Raw genomic sequence first — 23,240 nt, 5'->3', positions numbered from 1 at the left:
AAGAAACACTAAAAGAAATCAAGAACAAAAAATGTGGTGGTCAGTAATGGTTAATTTTTTAAACAAAGCATAAGGAAAAAATTATGGACTCACTCAATTCTGAGGAAAAAATAATGGAATCACCCGGTAAATTTTCATTCCCAAAGCTAACACCTGCATCAAATTAGCTCTGCTCGTTAGTCTGCATCTAAAAAGGAGTGAGCACACCTTAGAGAGCTGTTGCACCAAGAGGGTAAATCATCACGCAATGTTGCAAAAGATGTTGGTTGTTCACAGTCAGCTGTGTCTAAAATCTGGACAAAATATAAACAACATGGGAAGGTTGTTAAAGGCAATCATACTGGTAGACCAAGGAAGACATCAAAGTGTCAAGACCGGAAAGCAATATGTCTCCAAAACAAGAAATGCACAACAAAACAAATGAGGAACGAATATGAGGATACTAGAGTCAACATCTGTGACCGAACTGTAAGAAACCACCTAAAGGAAATGGGATTTACATACAGAAAAGCTAAACTAAAGCCATCATTAACACCTAAACAGAAAAAAGCAAGGTTACAATAGGCTAAGGAAAAGCAATCGTGGACTGTGGATGACTGGATGAAAGTCATATTCAGTGATGAATCGCGAATCTGCATTGGGCAAGGTGATGATGCTGGAATGCTTGTTTTGTGCCGTTCCAATGAGATTTATAAAGATGACTGCCTGAAGACAACATGCAAATTTCCACAGCCAATGATGATATGGGGTTGCATGTCAGGTAAAGGCACTGGGGAGGTGGCTGTCATTACATCTTCAATAAATGCACAGGTTTATGTTGATATTTTGGACACTTTCTTATCCCATCAGTTGATAGGATGTTTGGGGATGATGAAATCACTTTTCAAGATGATAATGCATTCTGCCATAGAGCAAAAACTGTAAAAACATTCCTTGAAAAAAGACACATAAAGTCAATGTCATGACCTGCAAATAGTCCGGATCTCAATCCAATTGAAAATCTTTGGTGGAAGTTGAAGAAAATGGTCCATGACAAGGCTCCAACCTGCAAAGCTGATCTGGCAACAGCAATCAGAGAAAGTTGGAGCCAGATTGATGAAGAGTACTGTTTGACACTCATTAAGTCCATGCCTCAGAGATTGCAAGTTGTTATAAAAGCCAGAGGTGGTGCAACAAAATACTAGTGATGTTTTGGAGTGTTTTTTTGTTGGCTTGTTTTTCATGACTCCATAGATTTATCCCTCAGAATTGAGTGATTCCATAATTTTTCCCCTATGCTTGGTTTAAAAAAGTAACCATTATTTTGTTCTTGATTTATTTTAGTGTTTCTTAAAGCCAGAAAGTTGCCATTTGAATTGACTTTAGTTTTGTGCCATGTCTGTGATCTACTTTTTTTCTACAAAATTAAACAACTGAATGAACATCCTTCCATAATTTTTGCCAGGAGTTGTACTATTGGTGAATATGTTAACACTAGAAACAAGTCTTTGCAGCTCCAATTTGAAAGGAGCGGAGATGAGCATGCTCGCCTCAGTTCCATTTATTGTCAATAAGACATAAAAAATAGAAAAGCCCAGCCATCTGCATTTTCATGGCTCATGAATGGAGTGGAGGCTGAACATGCTCATTCAAGATGGGGCTGCAGAGCCTGGTTCTCAGTGGTTGCATCTCATTCAAATAAGCAAGTTATCACCTTTCTTATGGATAGGGGAATAAGGCTAGTTTCACACTAGCGTTCTCGGGCGGAGCGCGGGGCCGCCGCTAAGCCCCACCCCCGGATGCACCCTCTCAGGTCAGCTCCTCCTCTGATCACATGACACTGCATGCGATCACCGTACCCTATATTTAGCGTTGGGTATGCTGACCATGCGCTGGAATGATTTGGCTGGTGCTAAGCCCAGCGCACAAAAATGCAACACAGTGCGCTTTTGTGCACTGGGCGCAGCGAAAAAAGGGCGCAGCGCCAGCAAAATCATACCAGCACACAGTCAGCGTACCCAACGCTAAATATAGGGTACAGTGATCGCCTGCAGTGTCATGCGATCAGAGGAGGAACTGACCGGAGGGGGCATAGCTGGGGGCGGGGCTTAGCAGCGGCCCTGTGCTGCACCCAAGAACGCTAGTGTGAAACTAGCCTTACTTGTGATTTCGAGCATAAATTTTTTTTTCCCACTAAATGGGTTTGACCCTCAAGCAATCCTATAACCTGCACTAAGACCCTTGTATAAATAGAGCATTCACTTCAATGAATTTCACGAAAATATTTTATCCAGTGCACCCATACGCGCTTTATTTTCTTTGATCCTGTTTTGTTTCATATCACAATTAAACTGAGAAATGTATAAAGAAATCTTCAGTGTATGTGTAAGGAGGAAGACCGGGCTGCGGGTATCTATGCAATGCCGGGTCCGGAACTGTCGAGGCTGAATTCAGTGTTGCCAGGGGGAAAGAATGGGGATCCAGACAGGACCCATGGCCTGGTGAGAGAGGCCGTGGTATGACCGGTGAGAGAGCAGGAAGTGCAGGAAAAGAGTTCAGTATCCCACCGGCATGAAGAGGAAGCAGATGTGCGCAGAGTTTCGGGTGCTCAGCCAAACAGTGTGCAGTGCTCGCATTGAGAAGCGAGTGCCAGGTGCAGGATCATGAGGTGTGTTCCCCCTCCTTGGCAGGCTTGCAGTGGAGCATGCATCGGGCAGAGACTTCTACGGCACTTCCCATCTCAGTGCTACAGATTGATGGACTAGGGCCCCAATGGGCAAAACTGGTGACCGCCCGTTGCCGCTAGAAGCTGCATCATTTGCTGGCAAGTTGCGCCTGAGGACGCCGTGTCGGCCGTTGCCGGTATTACAACTGTCATTGGACTGCATGTGTTTAAGTACAGAGAATTCACAATAAGTGAAGCTTATTAATAAGACTGTTGTGTTATATCCTAATTCTACTGTTAATTAACTGTTATCTCCCTGCGAGGATTTCACTACTGTTATAAATTAAACTGCACTGTGTTAGACCATGTTCTGCATTCCCTACATTACTGCATCCGGGCACCTGCTTACATATGATTCAGGAGTAGTGATGAGCGAGTATACTCGTTGCTTGGGTTTTCCCGAGCATGCTCAGGTGTCCTTTGAGTATTTTGCCGTGCTCGGAGATTTAGTTTTCATCACCGCAGCTGCATGATTTCTGACTGATAGACAGCCTGAATACATGTGGAGGTTGACTGTTTGGAATTTCCACATGTATTCAGCCTGTCTACAGCCACAAATCATGCAGCTGAGGAGACAAAAACTAAACTTCCAACCGACTTCCGCCCTAAAGGTGTCCACCCAGGCTATAAGTTGTCATATCTTCTTCCTGCTGTACTGGTCCACTGCAATGATGCCCAGTGGCCATGGATTTGGAGGGCTGTCGCTAGTTAACGTTGCATAGCTGCCAATCCGCCTTGGGCCTATAGCCCATGTGGACAATTCGGGCACCCTGGCCTTGTCTGAGTAACTTCCCTTTTGCTCTAACCTTAACTCTCGGCAGCCCCTCCTACACTTAACCCTATACTATCTACTAACTATTCTGTATACTAGAGTGCCCCCCTCTAGTGTCCAACCAAGAGTACTACGCTTTCCCTATACTGTACATGAAACATAGTGAACATTATCACACTATATACAATGACGAACATGGAAACACAACAATGGTAATACCCAGAAGGGGTAGCAGTACCATATCATACATTAGGTAGTGCATAGAATGTGTCGCAATACCAGTAAGCAAAAAGGCATAAATACAACAATGAACATTATTAGCTTAGCCACTTAACACGAGTATACTCACTCATAACCATCCAGGAGATCAGCATTGTCTACTGTCCTTCCTTTCACTACCCAGCGTGAGACTGTAAAACAATTGGTTGCAGCAGGAACCTCTATGCAGTAAGACAAAAAAATAAGTAAGCCATGCCCCCTTTACCTATGGGGGTGGGGTTTCTATCTGCCACCAGGCAAAAATGGAACTGATCCAGTGCGATTAACCTCTGTGTTCACTGCAGGAATTCTACAAGATTAATAATTTCAGGACCATGCAAAAAATGCTACAGACTGACCAATAGTGAGGACAATTAGATTTATGGCTTAGTGTAATAATTCCTTTTTGGATATAGTGTCCCTTTAAATACTCTGTTATTCTAACTGTACTGACACAAGAAGAAGCAGGTATCCAAAGAGTTAATATTAAAAGTGAAAACCCTGGAGACTACTACTGAACTGGGATTCATTCTAATTTTATTTCCTAATTGCGTGTTGCCATTTGCCATACTTTTATATAAGGGGTGAAATCGAACTGCTCATAATCTGTAGACTGGAATGACAGGTGTAGACACAGATGTAATCGAGGTATGTATCACCATGATGTGAGATCTAAATAAGAAAAATAGGAGTGCTGACTTCATAATCAGTGCACCTGCAAACTATTTAACATGATGAGATCTGTGGCTTTCTATAGGACTGCAGGTAAACTTGCAATTTTGCAATATTTGAATTCTCACATTCTCAAAGGTAAATGACAAATTTTGGTCTGTCACATCCCAAAAATAATTGTCAGTTTACTCATAGAATGAAATCTTTATGTTTAGATGAAGAAAGCAAAAATTTTCCTTTGGTGGTAATTGAAGAGACCCAACTTGATAAAGAGACTTAATTCAACTTCACCCTGCAGCCTGTTTTCACCTTCCTGATGAGGCCATATTTTACAATCCTGGCCAGTGTCATTTTATGATATAATAGCTCTAACACTTCAACAAATCTCAGTAATTCTTTATGTTTGTGGTAAATTTAGGCAGATATCTATTTACTTGTAAAAATATTGGAATTTTGGCTAAAATTTTGAAAAGGTCTCAGTTTTCAAACTTTTAATTTTTATGAATTAAAACCAGATGTTTATATCACACAATACAGTTAATAAATAGCATTTCCTTCATGCCTACTTTACATCAGCATCATTTTTGAAATATTGTTTTTTTTTATTGTTAGTAAGTTAGAAGGGTTAAAAGTTGATCAGCAATTTTCTCAATTTTCCAGCACAATTTACAAAGCCTATTTTTGTAGGGAACAAGCGACCACATCACATTTGAAGTGACTTTCAGGGGCAGAAAATACCCAAAAGTGACACTATTTTAATATTTTAAAACTACACTCATCAAAGTGCTTAAAACCATATTTAGACAGTTTAGTAACCCTTCACATGCTTCACAGGAATTAAAGCAATGTGGAAGGAAAAAATGAAAATTTTACATTTTCCCTCAAAAATGTTGATTTAGACCCAAATTTTGCATTTTCTCAATGATAACAAGAGAAATTTGACCATACAATTTATGAGTACACCAATACCCCATATGTGGTGAAAAACTATTGTGTGGACGCATGTCAGGGCACAAAAGGGAGTGAGCACCATTTGACTTTGTGAGTGGAAAATTGGCTTCAATAGATAGTGGCCATTATGGTATGTTACTTTTCGTGACCCCCTGATGTACTTAAAAAGTAAAAAAAAAACCACACAAGTGACACCATTTTGGAAACTACACCCCCTCAAAGAAATTAATAGAGGTGTGGTGAGCACATTGAAGCCACAGGTGCTTCACATAAATTTATAATGTTGAGACAATCAAAAAATAAATTTTTCAGCCAAAAAAGTTAGTTTTGCCCCAAATTTTTAATTTTTACCAGGGAAACAGGAGAAAATGGACCATAGAATTTGTTGTTCTCCTGAGTACATTGGTACTCCATATGTGGTGAAAACAGCTATTTTGGCACACATCAGGGCTCTGAAGAAAAGGAGCGCCAATTGAATTCTGGAGCTCAATTTTGGCTAGAATATATTGTGGATGCCATGTCACATTTGAAGAGCCCCTGACGTGCCAAAACTGCAGAAACCCCCATAGGTGACCCTATTTTGGAAGCTAAAATTCTTTAGGAATTCATCTAGGGGTGCAATGAGCATTTTTATCCTTAAGGCATTTCACAGAATTGAATAACATTAAGTTGAGTAAATGGAAAATTGCAATGTTTTGCACTAAAATGTTGCTTTGCCACCAAGTTTTTAATTTTCAAAAAGGATAATGGGATAAAATGAAGCATACAATTTGTTACACAATTTCTTCTGAGTAAACTAATACTCCATATGTGGTCAAAAACTACATGTGAGGCATAGTGCAAACCTCAAAAGGGAAGAAACGCCATATCGGAGTTCAGATATTGGTGAAATGGTTTGATGGTACCGTGTCTTATTGGCAGAGCCCCTGAGTTGCCAGAGCAGCAGAAAGCAACCTATAAGTGACCTCATTTTAAAAACTACACCACCCAACAAATTTATCTGGGGTGCAGTGAACATTTTGACACCACATGTGCCTCACAGAAATTTAGGTGGTGAAGAAAGAATAATTACGGTACATTTTTACCACGAAAATGTTGTTTTAACCTCAAATTTGTAATCATAATGGCTAATAATAAAAAATGGACAAGGCATTCTATTGTGAAATTTACCCTGAGTGTACCAATATCCTACATGTAATTGGTAAATACATTTCAGGCACAGTGCAAAGCTCAGAAAGGAAGAAGTGCCATATTATAGTGCAGTGGTGTCATGATCCATGCGGGATCAGGACAGATAAAAGCACAGGTAACCTTTTTTTTTCTCAAGCTGTGCTTAGAGATGTTTTTGCTCCCAGTGGCCATTTGGATTATTGCACTGTGGTGTCGTTTGTTCTAAGTTTGCCCCGGTGGTGGTGAGCGTCATTGCACTGTTTCTTTAGTTAAGTGCACATTTATAATGCAGGTGTGATTGCTGGCTCTGCTATAAAAGAGTCACAGGTGTTGCAATCAGCGTTGGTGATAGTATTCATTTCAACCATCCTTGGTGGAGGAAGGAGCTGGAGAACCTTCCTTGCAGCACTGTCTTAGCCCTGGTGTGGAAGGAGTCATAGGGGATTTCCTTGTAGCTCTGACAGAGCTTGGTGACAGCATTTCAGGAGGAGAGCTGCATTCTGGTGGTGGACTCTGCTGCCAGGGGCAAGTGCACAGAGTAAAGCTAAGTGGTGTTCCCCTGTTTGTGCTTTCCCTTCATGTGTATTAGTACAGCGGTGGGGTCAGTGCCTGCGCCACCCAGCTCCCTGGCAAGGGATAGGTGTAGGGTGTGCTAGGGCGACAGGTATCCTGAGCGGCGCCCGGTGCGGAACCAGCATAGGGAATGTTAGGAGCGTTAGGGACACTGACTCAGGGGAGTGCAGGAGGTCTGCACAACACATGCGTACCAAGGGTAGGGGTTTCATAATGAGTCAGACGCCAGAGACATTCATACATGCATACACCACTCACTCCTTACAGACTGAAAATACAGGCTATCCTAGCTCATGGCCGAGCGGCCATGCAAACTTTTTATAGCCACAAGCGTCCGAGACCTTCCTGGCTTCTCGGATGGGCCAATCCAAACACGAGCAGGACCTGAGCACGTGACCCTTGATCTCCAATGGGAGATCTCTCCACGGACATGCTCAGTGGCCCGACATGGGGACTTAGTCCCTGGAGAATCTCGCTGCTGAGCAGCATGCATTGCCATAGCTGTGCCAGAGGTGGCAGCAGCAAGCAAACCCACGAAGCTGGTCTGGGCAGAGCACTAGGACCAACGAGTTTGCTGAGCAACCTCCTCTGTGGCTGGAGAGGAATGGAAGACCACCGGAAGTAAGGCTCGGGATTCCCGCTGTGCAGCAACAGGAACCCGACGCCTAACATTACCCCCCCTCCTAGGGTGCCCTCCTCTCTGAGCCTCACCCCGCTCAAATTCCACAATGAGAAGAGGAGCATGGATGCTCTCCAGGTCCGTGCCTCTGGACCATGACCCTTCCAATCAACCAAGTAAAATTTTTTGCCCCGCATCATCTTGCATCCCACGATGGCATTGACCTCAAACTCGTCTGACAACAGGTCTGATGTCCCGGCAGATGGCTCAGAAAACCGGGACATGTGCACCGGCTTAAGGAGAGACACATGAAACGTGTCCGAGATAGCCAAGTGTGGTGGTAGAGCCAGGCGGTAGATCACCGGGTTGATCTGCTCGGGGACCTTGAAAGGGCCAATATAGCGCGGTGCAAACTTAGCGGATTCCACCCGCAGCCTGATGTTTCGAGCGGAGAGCCACAGTAAATCGCCAGGGGCGAAGGTCAGCCGGGCGCCGGCGAATGTCAGCGGAGGACCTCATTCTCTCCTTGGAGGCCCGGATAGCATCCTGCGTGTGATCCCAAATGTCACGTGCCTCCACCGTCCAGTCTGCCACCCTAGAGTCGCTGGACGACACGGGTATGGGCACGGGGACGCGCGGATGCTGGCCGTAATTTAGGAGGAATGGGGTCTGACTGGTGGAGTCGGCCACAACGCTGTTCAAGGCGAACTCCGCCCACCGCAGCAAGGGTGCCCAATCATCCTGCCTGGCCGAGACAAAATGTCACAGATATGTCACCAGGGTCTGGCTGGCTCTCTCAACTAACCCGTTCGTCTCGGAATGATAGGCCAAGGAGAGATTTAGCTCTATGCTGAGCAGAGAACAGAGCTCTCTCCAGAACCGAGACGCAAACTGAGGACCCCGGTCGCTGACAATCTTATCCGGCATGCCGTACAGGCGGAAAACATGTTTAATAAATAACGCTGCCCAGGCCCCGTGCCAAAGGTAGCCGAGAGAGTGGTATCAGATGCACCATCTTGGAGAAATGGACTTGGGCAGACCCACCACAAAGTCCATACCGACCATCTCCCAGGGCCTGTCAGCAACCGGCAGAGGATGGAGTAACCCAGCGGGCCGCTGCCGAGAGGGCCGATTCTGGGCGCAGGAGACGCACGCCCGTATATAGTCCCCGACGTCACGGGCCATATGCGGCCACCAGTACGTCCTCGTCAGAAACTCAGAGGTCCGTTCGGCCCCAAAATGTCCACCCAGCCTGGACGAATGCCCACAAGAGAGGACCTCTGGTCGCAGACGGGCAGGGACAAAAGTCTTGCCTGGAGGTACAGACTCGAGGGCGACCGGAGCCACGGTCCTCAGGCTCTCAGACAGGACTATCAGCCGAGGCTCCTCCTCCGATGACACCACGGAGCGGGAGAGAGCACTGGCCCGGACGTTCTTCTCCCTGGAGAGAAAATGCAGGGTGAAGTGGAATCAGGAGAAGAACAAGGACCAGGCGAGAATTCAGCCGCTGGGCTGTTTGTAAATAGACCAAATTCTTGTGGTCGGTGAACACCTGGAAAGGGTGGCGAGCCCCCTCCAGGAGGTGTCTCCACTCTGAAAAGGCCAACTTCATTGCTAGCAACTCCCTGTTCCCGCTGGAATAATTCCTCTCCGCCGGTGTGAAGGTCTTGGAGAAGAAGAAGCATGGGTGCTTCCAACCTTGCGAGTCCTTCTAGAACAGGGCCGCTCCAGCACCGACGGAAGAGGCATCCACCACCAGAATGAAAGGTTTATCCACATCGGGGCGATGTAGAATGGGGAGCGCTAGCAAAATGGGATTTAATAGAGGAGAAGGCCTTGGAGACAGGTTCTGACCACAACTTGGGATTTGCACCCTTCTTGGTGAGGGCTACCAAGGGCGCTAACAAGGTTGAGAAGTGGGGAATGAATTGGCGATAGTAATTTATGAACCCCATAAAGTGCTGCACCGCTTTGAGAGAATGGGGTTCCTGCCAATCCATCACCGCCTGTAGCTTGGCAGGATCCATGGCCAAACCCTGGGCAGAGATGATATAGCCCAAGAAAGGCAAGGACTCCTGCTCAAACACACACTTCTCTAACTTGGCATAGATGGAGTTTGCCCGCAGGAGGTCGAAAACTTTGCAAACATCTCTCCGGTGGGAGTCAATATCTGGAGAGGAGATGAGAATATCATCCAGATAGACTACTACCGAGGTGGTAAGCATATCCCGGAAGATATCGTTCACAAAGTCTTGGAAGATGGCTGGGGGATTACAGAGCCCGAAGGGCATCACCAGATATTCATAGTGCCCGTCTCTGGTGTTAAATGCCATCTTCCATTCATCCCCATCACGGATGCGAATCAGGTTGTAAGCCCCCCGCAGATCAAGATTGGTAAACACTCTCACTCCCCGTAGCCTACCAAACAGCTCCGATATCAGGGGTAGAGGATACTTATTCTTAACGGTGATGGCGTTAAGACCCCTGTAATCGATGCAAGGACGTAGTTCCCCACTCTTCTTCTGGACGAATAAGAATCCCGCCCCCGCTGGTGACACTGACTTCCTAATGAATCCTCTTGCCAGATTCTCCCTGATGTATTGAGACATGGCCTCTGTCTCCGGGAGTGATAGGGGATAGACTCGACCCCGGGGAGGCTCAGCACCAGGCAAGAGGTCAATAGGACAGTCATAGGGGCGATGCGGTGGAAGTCTCTCCGCCGCCTTTTTGGAGAACACGTTCGCATACTGTCGATAGTGTTTGGGAAGCGAGGAAAGATCTGCGGGGACCTCGGTGGAGGCAACCTGGATGCATTCCCTCAGACATCTACCCTCACATGACTTACTCCAACCAAGAATTCTCCCCGAGGACCACTCTATATGAAGAGAGTGATACCGCAAACAGGGGACCCCTAGAAGGACCTGGTCGATACCCTCGGGCATGACGAGGAGGGATATCGTCTCCTTGTGAGATGGAGACACCGAGAGTAACAGTGGAGCGGTTTGGTGGGTAATCTGTGAGGGCAGAGTCGCGCCATTCACTACTCTGACGGTGACTGGTTTGGACAGCATAAGCAGTGGTATCGTGTGCCGTTGAGCGAAGGCAGATGACATAAAATTGCCCTCTGCTCCGGAATCCACGCAAACCTCCACCGCCAGAGTGGAAGAGCAAAACCCAAGTGTCCCCTTAAAGGACAGCTTGGAGGAAAACGCTGCGGATTCTAGTGAGCTGCCTCATACGGCCACTAGAGGCGAGCCTCTTCCCGGCCGCTGTGGGCACTGGTTGGCAAAGTGACCGGACTGCCGGCAACCATGACAGATCACAGGGGCTCGAGCGAGCTGGGGCCTGGATCCCTCGCGGGAAGCCCCCTCACGCTCGGACGCCCAATCGGGAGATTCCAGAGGTTTAGCAAAACTGGGTGCCAACCTCTGCCTACACTGGGACCGCTCCAACCCTCGCTCGGCAAAGCGAAGGTCTATACGGGTGGAGACGGTGATAAGCTCCTCCAGTGTAGCAGGAATCTCCCTGGTGGCCAGAGCGTCCTTCACATGGCTAGCCAAACCTCTCCAGAATGCTGGAATGAGGACCTTATCTGGCCACTCTAACTCCGAGGCCAGCGTCCGGAACTGGATGGCAAAGTGGCTGACCATGGACGAACCCTGTGACAAAGCCAGCAGCCGGAGCACGGTGTCAAGGGTGACTGGCGGTCCCAAGAAGACCTGCTTCAGAGTGGCCAAGAACAGAGAAGCACTCTGCACCACATGATCACCACGCTCCCTCAGTGGTGTGGCCCACTCCAAAGCTCTGCCTGACAAGAGGGACACGACAAATCCCACTTTAGCCCGCTCGGAGGGGAATCGTGAAGCCAGCAGCTCTAGCTGTATGGCGCACTTGCTCACAAAACACCTACATGAAGCACTATCGCCCGAAAACTTCTCGGGCAGCGGGAGGTGGGACAAAGTTGGGGCAGGGATGGCAGTGGTCACACGGGAGACAGCCTCTGTGGCTGCCTGGAGCGCGACTGCGGCAACATCCGCAGCTGAAGCTGCACGCTCAAGAGCTGCCAACCTGCCCTCCAGCTGCCGGATGTATGCACTGAGTCGCTGCTCATCCGCTATTACTAGCCAGACCCTGGCACTAGTATAATGTTAGGGTTGCGGATAGCACTAAATATAAAATATAAAGAAGTGCGATCGCAACCCGGGGTCCACCGTGCAGAGATGGAAAACTGCTGCTCAGTAATGGCGGAGCACTAACTGAACACCGGCGGGTTAACCACTCACCCGGTGTGTACAGGGATGAACTCTGTTACCTCACAGAGCCAAAGAAGCAAACGCTGGAGCCTGTTAACTTCACAAGACCCGGCAGAGGAAGCGCTGCTAAATGGTCACAGGACTCTGTCCCAGAGACAAGGGATAGAGTCCCTCTAGACCATCAGCGCTCGGCACCGTGACTGCGGTGCCAGGAACGGACACAATTATAGACAAGCATGCAAGTGTGCACAGTGCCGCTCAGGCGAACGCTGCTAATCGTCCATGGTTGGGCCAGATAAGCACACAGGTTGAGCAAGGCGCTGAACAGGCGGTGGCTGTCACTTGCCGTGGTACAATAGTGCCCTGCAGTGGGCGACACCATCGGACACTAGTGTGTGCAGAGTACTAGGAGCACAGTGGCGTGAGCATAGCCACCTGCATCATTCTCAAGAAGACTCATGGCTGTACTAGCTCAAAAATCTGCTTCTACTTAATACTGAGCAAAGGGTCTGAATACTTATGACCATGTGATATTTCAGTTTTTCTTTTTTTTAATAAATTTGCAAAAATTTCCACATTTCTGAGTGCCCAACGTCCACAGATGGGTGTTGAGCTCACAGCCCAACACCGTGCGGCCCTCCAAAGAAATGCTACCCTACACCATTACTGACCCACTGCCAAATTGTTCGTGTTGAAGGATGTTGCAGGCAGCAGATCGCTCTCCACGTCGTCTCCTGACTCTGTCACGTCTGTCACTTGTGCTCACTGTTAACCTGCTTTCATCTGTGAAGAGAACATGGCGCCAGTGGTGAATTTGCCAATCCTGATGTTCTGTGGCAAATGCCAAGCATCCTGCACGGTGTTGGGCTGTGAGCACAACCCCGATCTGTGGATGTCGGGCAATCAGACCATCCTCATGGAGTCAGTTTCTAACCATTTGTGCAGACATATGCACATTTGTGGCCTGCTGGAGGTCATTTTGCAGGGCTCTGGCAGTGCTCCTCCTGTTCCTCCTTGCACAAAGGCTGAGGTAGCGGTCCTGCTGCTGGGTTGTTTCCCTCCTATGGCCCCCTCCACATCTCCTGGTGTACTGGTCTGTCTCCTGGTAGCGCCTCCAGCCTCTGGACACTACACTGACAGACACCGCAAACCTTCTTGCCACAGCTCACATTGATGTGCCATCCTGGATGAGCTGCACTACCTGAGTCACTTGTGTGGGTTGTAGAGTCCATCTCATGCTACCACGAGTGTGAAAGCACAACCAACATTCAAAAGTGACCAAAACATCAGCCAGAAAACATTGGTACTGAGATGTGGTCTGTGGTCCCCACCTCCAGAACCACTCCTTTATTGAGGGCGTCTTGATAATTGCCAATAAGTTCCATCTGTTGTCTATTCCATTTGCACAACAGCATGTGAAATTGATTGTCAATCAGTGTTGCTTCCTAAGTGGACAGTTTGATTTCACAGAAGTTTGATTTAGGCCGGAGTCACACTACAGCGAAATACGGCAGAGTCTCGCAGGTTAAAACCAAGCTCTGGCACCAGGACTCCGGAGCGGAGCGTGCAGCTCCATGTATTGCTGTGCGGCTGCACACTCCGCTCCGGAGTGCCGGTGCCAGAGCTTGGTTTTAACCTGCGAGATTCGGCCGTATCTCGCTGTGTGTGATCCCGGCCTAACTTGGAGTTATATTCTGTTGTTTAAGTGTTCCCTTTATTTTTTTGAGCAGTGTACTATATGCAGAGGTCCTGTGTATAATGTTACTGGTAATAACTGTATTACCTGTACACTTTATACTATATACTGTCACTATTGGCCCCTCTTTTACCTCACTATTGGCCCCTCTTTTACCTGTACACTGACACAGTGTACAGGTAAATCTTTTGGCCAGAATAAAAGCTGATGGCTATGTATGTGACATGGAGTTTGAAGAAAACTTTTAATGCGTGCTTAGTGAGAACAAGGTGCAGAAGTGGAGATTTTCCAAGAATGGGTGGTGGGACTGTGTAAGGTTCGAGGGATGGAGGCAGAGCTGGGGCGTAGCTTGGGCGGAGTCACAATGGGGCAAAAAAATGTTGCCAGTAAGGGGCCCTGAAATTCCTGGAGGCAACTATGCTATTAAGTTCGCAAAGTTATTCTGGACTCCATCTGGCCTCTGTTCAGTATTGTTTTTTTCAGAAGTGCATAAAACTGTGGCCGACAGCGCTTTTATGCAGTCTTAAAAATATGGACACTGCCCGATCATAGGCCACACGACATCCACAGTGCCTCCATCTACCTCATTATAGGGAATGTTCTGTTGGAGGTTCCATCTGAATCACATATTTCAAACATTTAAGGTACAATACAGTACGATTACAACAATACCCCATTTATATAGTTTTTTTATGTTTTGGCGCTTTTACACAATAAAAACTTTTATAGAAAAAATAATTGTTTTTGCATCACTGTTTTCTGAGAGCTATATCTTTTTTCTTATTCCACTGATGGAGCTGTATCGTGACTTGTTTTTTGCGGGACAAGATGACGTTTTCAGTGAGACCATTTTTATTTACACTTGTATTTTTGATCATGTTTTATTCTGCATTTTGTTCTGTTGTATGATGAAAAAGCACAGTTTTTTGCCTCATTTTTTATTTTATTTTTACTGTGTTTACTGAAGGTGTTAGCTTGTGGTTGGTCGTTCCAGACTCGGCACTACCAAATATGTTTACGTTTTTAATTTTTTTTTACATAAAAATACGCATTTATGAGTATAATATTTTATTTTTTATTATTTTGCAATTTTTAAAAATATATATTTTTCCATTGTTTTAACTTTTTCTACTTTTTTGCATAGTCCAGCTTTTGGACTTTAACTTTTACCACTCTGATCACAGGTGTAATGCATTGCAGTCCACCAGCATTGCAATGCATTATACCTGTCAGTGCTGCACTGACAGAATCCGCTTAGACCATGTTCTTAGCATAGTCTAACAGGCTCTCCACAGCTTGGTTACCTGGATATCGTCATGACAACCTCAAATTTCTATGGCAACAATCGGGTACTCACTGTGCTTGCTCCCTCTCTCATCCTCCTAAATGTTGCGATCGAAATCAATTATGGCATTTAGGGGGTTAAAGTGCCGGGGCAGTGTAGATACAGCTTTTGGCTGTGACAACTGGGTCTCAACAATCATGTAAGCCAAGCTCCCGACGGCAAATGCGCTCACACAGCTGTTGTGCCCTCTCGATTGCCGTGGCATACCCATACGTCAATGGTCGGGAACCCCTTCCCTTCCCTGACCTATGGTTACATCAAAGGTCATGAAGGGGTTAAAGGCAATGCTTAAATTGAAAAAAATTGCAAAGTAGCTCACACCACTCAAACCAGAGACTGTCCTTTCCTTAACTGATAGTTATGGTCTTACCTAGTGAGATGAATTCTCTAAGCCAGTGTTCTCCAACTCCAGTCCTCAAGATCCACCAACATGTCATGTTTTCAGGATTTCCTTAGTATTGCACAGGTGTTGGAGTTCTTGCCTGTCCAGGTGATGCAATTATCACCTGGGCAATACTAAGGAAATCCTGAAAACATGATTAGTGGCTCTTGATGACTGGAGTTGGAGAATACTACCCTAAGCTATAAGCCAGCGTATGCAGAATGGACCAAAGGCAATGATGCAGTGGAACTGGATTTGCTGAATGACATATGCATCAGCGAGGACCAGTAGGCATAAAGGTTGAAAATGAAAAATGTCTAAGCTAAGCTGGAAGCACTAGATTCTACAGAGCCAAAAATGTGGACTGTAAAGGAATATCAAATAGAAATGCAAAAGCAACAGGATAGTTGAGATTAGTATATTATCAGGAATTTTACACTGCAAAGTTAAAGATGTAGTAACACTAGGATTGCCGAGATGATTTTTTTTAGTTAACTAGACAGCTGATTTCTAGATGTGGCAGCATCAAGAAAGCAGATAAGAGTTTCTTATCAGGTACTTTGTTGCAGCAGAATTGGAGATGTGAGCAACATCTAAAATAGCAGAGACAAGTGCCTTGTTGAAGAAGAAAAATATTCAGGATTGAGAGTCCTCAGTAGTTGATACCTTTTAATGGCTAACTGAAAAGATGGTAATACATTGCAAGCTTTCGAGACTACTCAGGTCTCTTCATCAGGCTAGACTAATACAAAATCTGAAGTCACATATTTATGCACAATACAGCCTAGAAAAAATGCAATAGATAAGACAAAAAATATTCAGGATTGAGAGTCCTCAGTAGTTGATACCTTTTAATGGCTAACTGAAAAGATGGTAATACATTGCAAGCTTTCGAGACTACTCAGGTCTCTTCATCAGGCTAGACTAATACAAAATCTGAAGTCACATATTTATGCACAATACAGCACAGAAAAAATGCAATAGATAAGACAAGTGACGTGAAGCAGAACTATCAATATGGGAGAGGGAGAAACATAAATATAAACATTGGACCAGTTCATAGATAAGGAGTCTGGATGTTTTATGGTCCTCTGATTGGGGTCTAGTTCTGTGTTGCCCCGCAAGGTTTTAAAAGGAAATTCCTTAATTGACGTAAAAAGACATAAATCCATGCGACACATTCATTCCAGCACTGAGAGTGTCAAAGTTCGTCATAAATTTGTACTCCCAAACTCGTCTCTCTCTCTGAGATGTGAAGTTACCTTTCAATACCAGTAATTTCATATCCATGCTGCTGTGATCAGGGATACAGAAATGTTTTGCCACAGGTAGATCCATTCTTTTTTCTCTTATTGTGTGACGATGAGCATTCATCCTTGTTCTAAGCTTTTGCCCTGTCTCCCCCACATACAGACCCCCAGTTGGACATTTAGTACAAATAATTAAGTATACCACATTAGATGTAATGCAGGTGAAAGTACCTGGGATCTTGTAGTCCTGATGTGAGTTGGGGATCTTTATCTTGTCCGTGGTCATTATAAATGGACAGGTTTTACATTTTTTCTGGTTGCACGGAAAGGTTCCTGCAGCTGTTGGAGAGGACAGGGAGCTTCTGACAATGATGCTTCTTAAATTTGGGGGCTGCCTAAAACACAGCAGTGGGGGGTCTGGAAAAATGGATTTTAATCGGGCATCTTTTTGTAGTAAAGGTTGTAATTTCCGTGCAGCTCCCCTTAGCACCTCCAGATTTGGGTTGTAGGTGACTACTAGAGGCACTCGGTTATTTTCTTCTTTAGCTTTGTAATGTAGCAGGTGATTCCTTGACAATCTGGTGGCTCTTGTAATTTGGATATTTTAATCATCTGGACGGAGTCTGAGCAACAGCTAAAGACGTTCCACGAACAGTTTAATCAATTTCATCCCACCATCAATTTAACACTCAACTACTCCAGTACCGAGATTAATTTTTTGGACACCATCATTAAGCTAAAAAACAATGAAATAGAGACATCCCTGTATCAGAAGCCAATCGACCGTCCAACATACCTTAAATGGGACAGTTTCCATCCTAAACACATAAAGAACTCTATTATCTATAGCCAAGCCATCAGATACAATCGTATATGTTCCAACCCCATGGATAGAGACAAACACCTTGGTCGCCTCAAAAAGACCTTTTTGAATCAGGGTTACCATCCAAGAACAATTGAAAACCAAATTACAAGAGCCACCAGATTGTCAAGGAATCACCTGCTACATTACAAAGCTAAAGAAGAAAATAACCGAGTGCCTCTAGTAGTCACCTACAACCCAAATCTGGAGGTGCTAAGGGGAGCTGCACAGAAATTACAACCTTTACTACAAAAAGATGCCCGATTAAAATCCATTTTTCCAGACCCCCCACTGCTGTGTTTTAGGCAGCCCCCAAATTTAAGAAGCATCATTGTCAGAAGCTCCCTGTCCTCTCCAACAGCTGCAGGAACCTTTCCGTGCAACCAGAAAAAATGTAAAACCTGTCCATTTATAATGACCTCGGACAAGATAAAGATCCCCAACTCACATCAGGACTACAAGATCCCAGGTACTTTCACCTGCATTACATCTAATGTGGTATACTTAATTATTTGTACTAAATGTCCAACTGGGGGTCTGTATGTGGGGGAGACAGGGCAAAAGCTTAGAACAAGGATGAATGCTCATCGTCACACAATAAGAGAAAAAAGAATGGATCTACCTGTGGCAAAACATTTCTGTATCCCTGATCATAACACCATGGATATGAAATTACTGGTATTGAAAGGTAACTTCACATCTCAGAGAGAGAGACGAGTTTGGGAGTACAAATTTATGATGAACTTTGACACTCTCAGTGCTGGAATGAATGTGTCGCATGGATTTATGTCTTTTTACATCAATTATGGAATTTCCTTTTAAAACCTTGCGGGGCAACACAGAACTAGACCCCAATCAGAGGACCATAAAACATCCAGACTCCTTATCTATGAACTGGTCCAATGTTTATATTTATGTTTTTCCCTCTCCCATATTGATAGTTCTGCTTCACGTCACTTGTCTTATCTATTGCATTTTTTCTAGGCTGTATTGTGCATAAATATGTGACTTCAGATTTTGTATTAGTCTAGCCTGATGAAGAGACCTGAGTAGTCTCGAAAGCTTGCAATGTATTACCATCTTTTCAGTTAGCCATTAAAAGGTATCAACTACTGAGGACTCTCAATCCTGAATATTTTTCTATCCACTGGCTAACACGGTACAAAGATATACATCTTTCCTGTATAGATAAGACAAGTGACGTGAAGCAGAACTATCAATATGGGAGAGGGAGAAACATAAATATAAACATTGGACCAGTTCATAGATAAGGAGTCCGGATGTCTTATGGTCCTCTGATTGGGGTCTAGTTCTGTGTTGTGATGCCCCCACATGGTTTTAAAAGGAAATTCCTTAATTGATGTAAAAAGACATAAATCCATGCGACACATTCATTCCAGCACTGAGAGTGTCAAAGTTCGTCATAAATTTGTACTCCCATTTGTACTTTGTTTGGGAGTACAAATTTATGACGAACTTTGACACTCTCAGTGCTGGAATGAATGTGTCGCATGGATTTATGTCTTTTTACATCAATTAAGGAATTTCCTTTTAAAACCGTGTGGGGGCATCACAACACAGAGCTAGACCCCAATCAGAGGACCATAAAACATCCAGACTCCTTATCTATGAACTGGTCCAATGTTTATATTTATGTTTCTCCCTCTCCCATATTGATAGTTCTGCTTCACGTCACTTGTCTTATCTTTTGCATTTTTTCTAGGCTGTATTGTGCATAAATATGTGACTTCAGATTTTGTATTAGTCTAGCCTGATGAAGAGACCTGAGTAGTCTCGAAAGCTTGCAATGTATTACCATCTTTTCAGTTAGCCATTAAAAGGTATCAACTACTGAGGACTCTCAATCCTGAATATTTTTCTATCTATTGGCTAACACCGGTACAAAGATATACATCTTTATTGTTGAAGAAGAGTGAAAGGTGTGAACAACACTTAAAATAACAAGATTTTGCTTGGTAATAGCAGTCTGCAGGATAGCTCTCTAGAGCAGATGAACCAATAGACAGACACTTGGGGTGAGCTGAACCAAGTTTAAGACTAGAAAAGTGCAGACACAACACATGGTAGCAGAGTGAATACTACCTTAATGCTCAGGAAGCCCAGAGCTACTTGACCTGACCTTAAAGACCTTGGCAGGGTGATCTAGCACAGAGAGAGGGAGCAAAGACCATCACTTGGGGCCAATAAGTAATATTTTGTCTAAGGCATCTCATTCAGGTGACCAGTGATAAGCACTGTGCTGATTAGGGGCAAGAATCAGGAAACAGTGCTGTCTACAAATTAGTCTCGTGGCTGGTATGAGTTACAATGCATATAGAGATAACACTAATATTATATTGGTATATTTTTTAGCCTTTCATGTTGTGTTTCCCCCCTTTTATAGCAAAATAAGTGGTCATTGGACAATAAAGTTCCCTGCCTCGGCTTTTATACAGGCTACAATAGTCCCTGAGTAACTGCGATATACTATGTCATGTAATGGCTGGGAGGTACAGTATTATGGGGAAACTTGCCCGGCCGCACCTGAGGTCATGTGTGCCTTCTCTTGCACATGCAATCTTCCACATTGTGCAACATATGACAGAGGACCTTTTTTGTGAGTCGCACAATTAGAATTGGAAATTGTTTGAATTTGCTGAATTTCCTCAAACTTGACATTAGTTTGATTCACAACTAATCAATTCACTTGCCTCTAAAATTTTGTAATACACTTCTTAAAATAAAAATCTTAAACCAGCAAATAACAGTCGTATTTGATTTCCATTATAATAATGACACCTAAAAAGAGAGATAATCCATTAAGATAATGGTGACCAATAGATGAAAAATTAAAATGGTGCTATTGTTTTATTTTATTTTTCTTACATTAAAAGTATTATAAAAGTTAGTGTAAATGTGTTACGCTTGTGCATGGCAAAATTGCATCGAAAGAAAACAAAGTTCTTACAAAAAAAAACAAAACACTTGGGCAAAATAAAAGTTATGGCTTTTATGGCTATGAATTTTAAAAGATAAAAAAATATGAAACTACATCTCCAAAATCAGTGAAAGAATTCTGCTGCAAACTATCTCTGTTTAAGGGTATGTTAACAAATTGTGGATTTTTTTGTTGTTTTTTGGCAGAAATTACAGAACAATATGTTTTTCAATTGTATGCAATTTTTTACTTGTAATGTGTATATTTGAGTCCAATTTACGTGTGTAATATGTGTATGCATGCATATATATACAGTATGTACAGTGTATATGCCTATGCAATATGTGTGCTTAATGTCTAAATGCATGCATAATGTATATGTGTATTTTATTTATGTATGTATTTGACTGTGCCTATGTATATACGTGGGCCTAAAGTGTACATGTGCATGTAGGTATTTCATGTATGTGTGCCTATACATTGGAAGGAGGATCCAAGAAGTACATTGACCCCTTTGCTGTGACTTCCGGGAGTGCAGATGTAGGAGTCACACGCCTAAAGTTGCCCAAAAGCCCCTCAGTAGACTTCAGGAATGTGCTCCACCTAACTTTTGTATTGATGCACCGTGCAAATGACCTAATGTTACAAAGTCTTTCTCATAATAAAACACAATTATTAAAAATATTGTGTTTTTAGTTTCAGAGGACAATGGTAGAAATAAGTGAATCATTTCAAATTCAAATTTTCATAAAAATTAAAATTGCGGCAAATTAATTTGCTCCTACTCCAATTGCGCCGAAAAGACGTGTGTAACACATTGAAGTCTCATAGGACTATATCCAGCCCCTCTAAAGTTCTATAACACAAACACAGCCTTAGCAATGACAACGTGATCTCAACATACAGTAATGGCCGAAACTGTTGGCATCCTTGAAATTATTTCTGAAAATTAAGTGTTTCTCCCAGAAAATTATTGCAATTAAACATGTTTTGTTATGCACACGTTTAATTTCTTTCCATGTATTAGAACAACACAAAAAAAGATAAAAAGGTAAATTGGACATGAATTCACATAAAAACCCCAAAATGGACCTGGGTAAACAGTTGATACATGGTGGTAATAATCTTCCTCATTACTATGCTTTTACACACTCGCTATACAGTTTCTTTGGTACACTATCACACACTATCTATAATGTTTATTCAGTATTTTATGTCTCTCTTTCCCTATCTATCTAGCTAAGCTATAAGCTCTGATGTTCTCTCACTATCCAGATTCACCACAAAATGGCTGCTGTATTCTCTATCTCAACTTTTCTATAGACTATGATAGTCTCTTATGATTTGCTTCTCTATACTATGTGATGTGATAACTGCAAAGTGTTATGGGGAAGACCAGCCAGCCACACCTGATGTCACGTGAGCCTTCTCAGGCTGATAGAGTCTTTTTGCAATGTATAAAAGTGCAGCTATCATTTTAGGCAATTAACTAGAACCAGATAGCAAATTATATGAATTTGCAAAATTCTGTGAATTCCTAAAAATTGACACAAACTGATCTCTAGCTAATTAGGAAAAGATAAAAACAGAATTCAGTTATGTAAATTTTACATGGACTTTTCTAGATCCCTCCTTAGCATACAAATATTATGGTCTTGACTAATATAACATTTCCAGGCATGTTCATCCTTCTTGGACTATCAGACGTTCCTTACCTTCAGGATATCTATTTCTTTCTGTTCTTGCTAATGTATATTGCAACTTTGGCAGGAAATCTTCTACTAATTATCGTAGTGAGGATTAACCCAACTCTACAGACCCCTATGTACTTTTTCTTGAGTAATCTCTCTTTTATTGACATCTGCTTCTCATCCACCATAGTTCCTAAAATCTTGATTAACACTCTTGCCAAGGACAGAAGTATTTCCCTGTTGGGATGTGCATTCCAGATGTACTTCTCGCTAGCCTTAGGGGCAACTGAATGTATACTACTTGCAGTTATGGCCTTTGATCGATTTGCTGCCATCTGTAAGCCTCTACACTACAACACCATCATGAGCAAAGGTTTGTGCATTACTCTAGCAGTAGGATCATGGATGGCATGCTTCATGAACTCCACTGTCCATGTTTTAATTACGTTCCAACTGTCCTACTGCAAGACCCACCATATCAGCCACTTCTTTTGTGAGATACCTCCAATTTTGCAAATATCTTGCAGAGATACCAGACCCAATGAAATAGCAATGTACATTTCTGCTGGCATCATTGTTATGATGGCTTTCTTCCTAACTCTCATTTCATACATCCACATAATCTCCACCATTATGAAGATCCAGTCTTCTCAAGGAAGGCAGAAGGCATTCTCTACATGCGCCTCCCACCTCACCATTGTCACTCTCTACTATGGGACTATTATGTTCATGTACCTACGACCCCGCTCTGCCTACTTTCCTGAAACAGATAAGACTATCTCAATTCTGTATACCGTCATAACTCCTATGTTGAACCCCTTCATCTACAGCGTGAGAAATAATGACGTGAAATGTACCATAAAAAAATTATTTCACTAGAAATTGAATTCTCTAGGATAATTTGCAAACATCTCAACATGATTCAAAATAGTAGCTCTCATCAGATATGATGGAGAGACCACTGTATAGCTGTATCAACTATCGGCTTATTTATAGAGAATGCTTTATCAGAAAAACTGGTAAATGTATGTTTTGGGTTATAACTTTGGAATTTTTTTTTCCATATCATAATCTTTATTAAAATATAAAAATTAGAAATCTAGC

The 23,240-nt window shown here is 43.6% G+C and overlaps 1 protein-coding gene across 1 annotated transcript; it reads left to right on the top strand.

Annotated features, from left to right (window-relative positions):
- Window positions 1-22,094: 22,094 nt before the first annotated feature.
- On the top strand, window positions 22,095-23,015 carry LOC141082707 (olfactory receptor 5AP2-like). Its single transcript, XM_073566641.1, has one exon. The coding sequence runs from the start codon at window positions 22,095-22,097 to the stop codon at window positions 23,013-23,015; it is 921 nt and encodes a 306-aa protein (XP_073422742.1).
- Window positions 23,016-23,240: the final 225 nt, after the last annotated feature.

This window comes from Dendrobates tinctorius, unplaced genomic scaffold, assembly GCF_039654945.1.
Source record: "Dendrobates tinctorius isolate UK_male_01 unplaced genomic scaffold, ASM3965494v1 ptg000019l, whole genome shotgun sequence".
NCBI classification, from domain to species: Eukaryota; Metazoa; Chordata; class Amphibia; order Anura; family Dendrobatidae; genus Dendrobates; species Dendrobates tinctorius.
The sequence above is the reverse complement of the archived record's forward strand: the minus strand, read 5'-3'. Positions and strand labels throughout refer to the sequence as shown.

What these genes read in the sequence shown, in the direction of transcription:
- LOC141082707 (XM_073566641.1), top strand. Translation starts at nt 22,095, where the DNA reads ATGGTCTTGACTAATATAACATTTCCAGGCATGTTCATCCTTCTTGGA.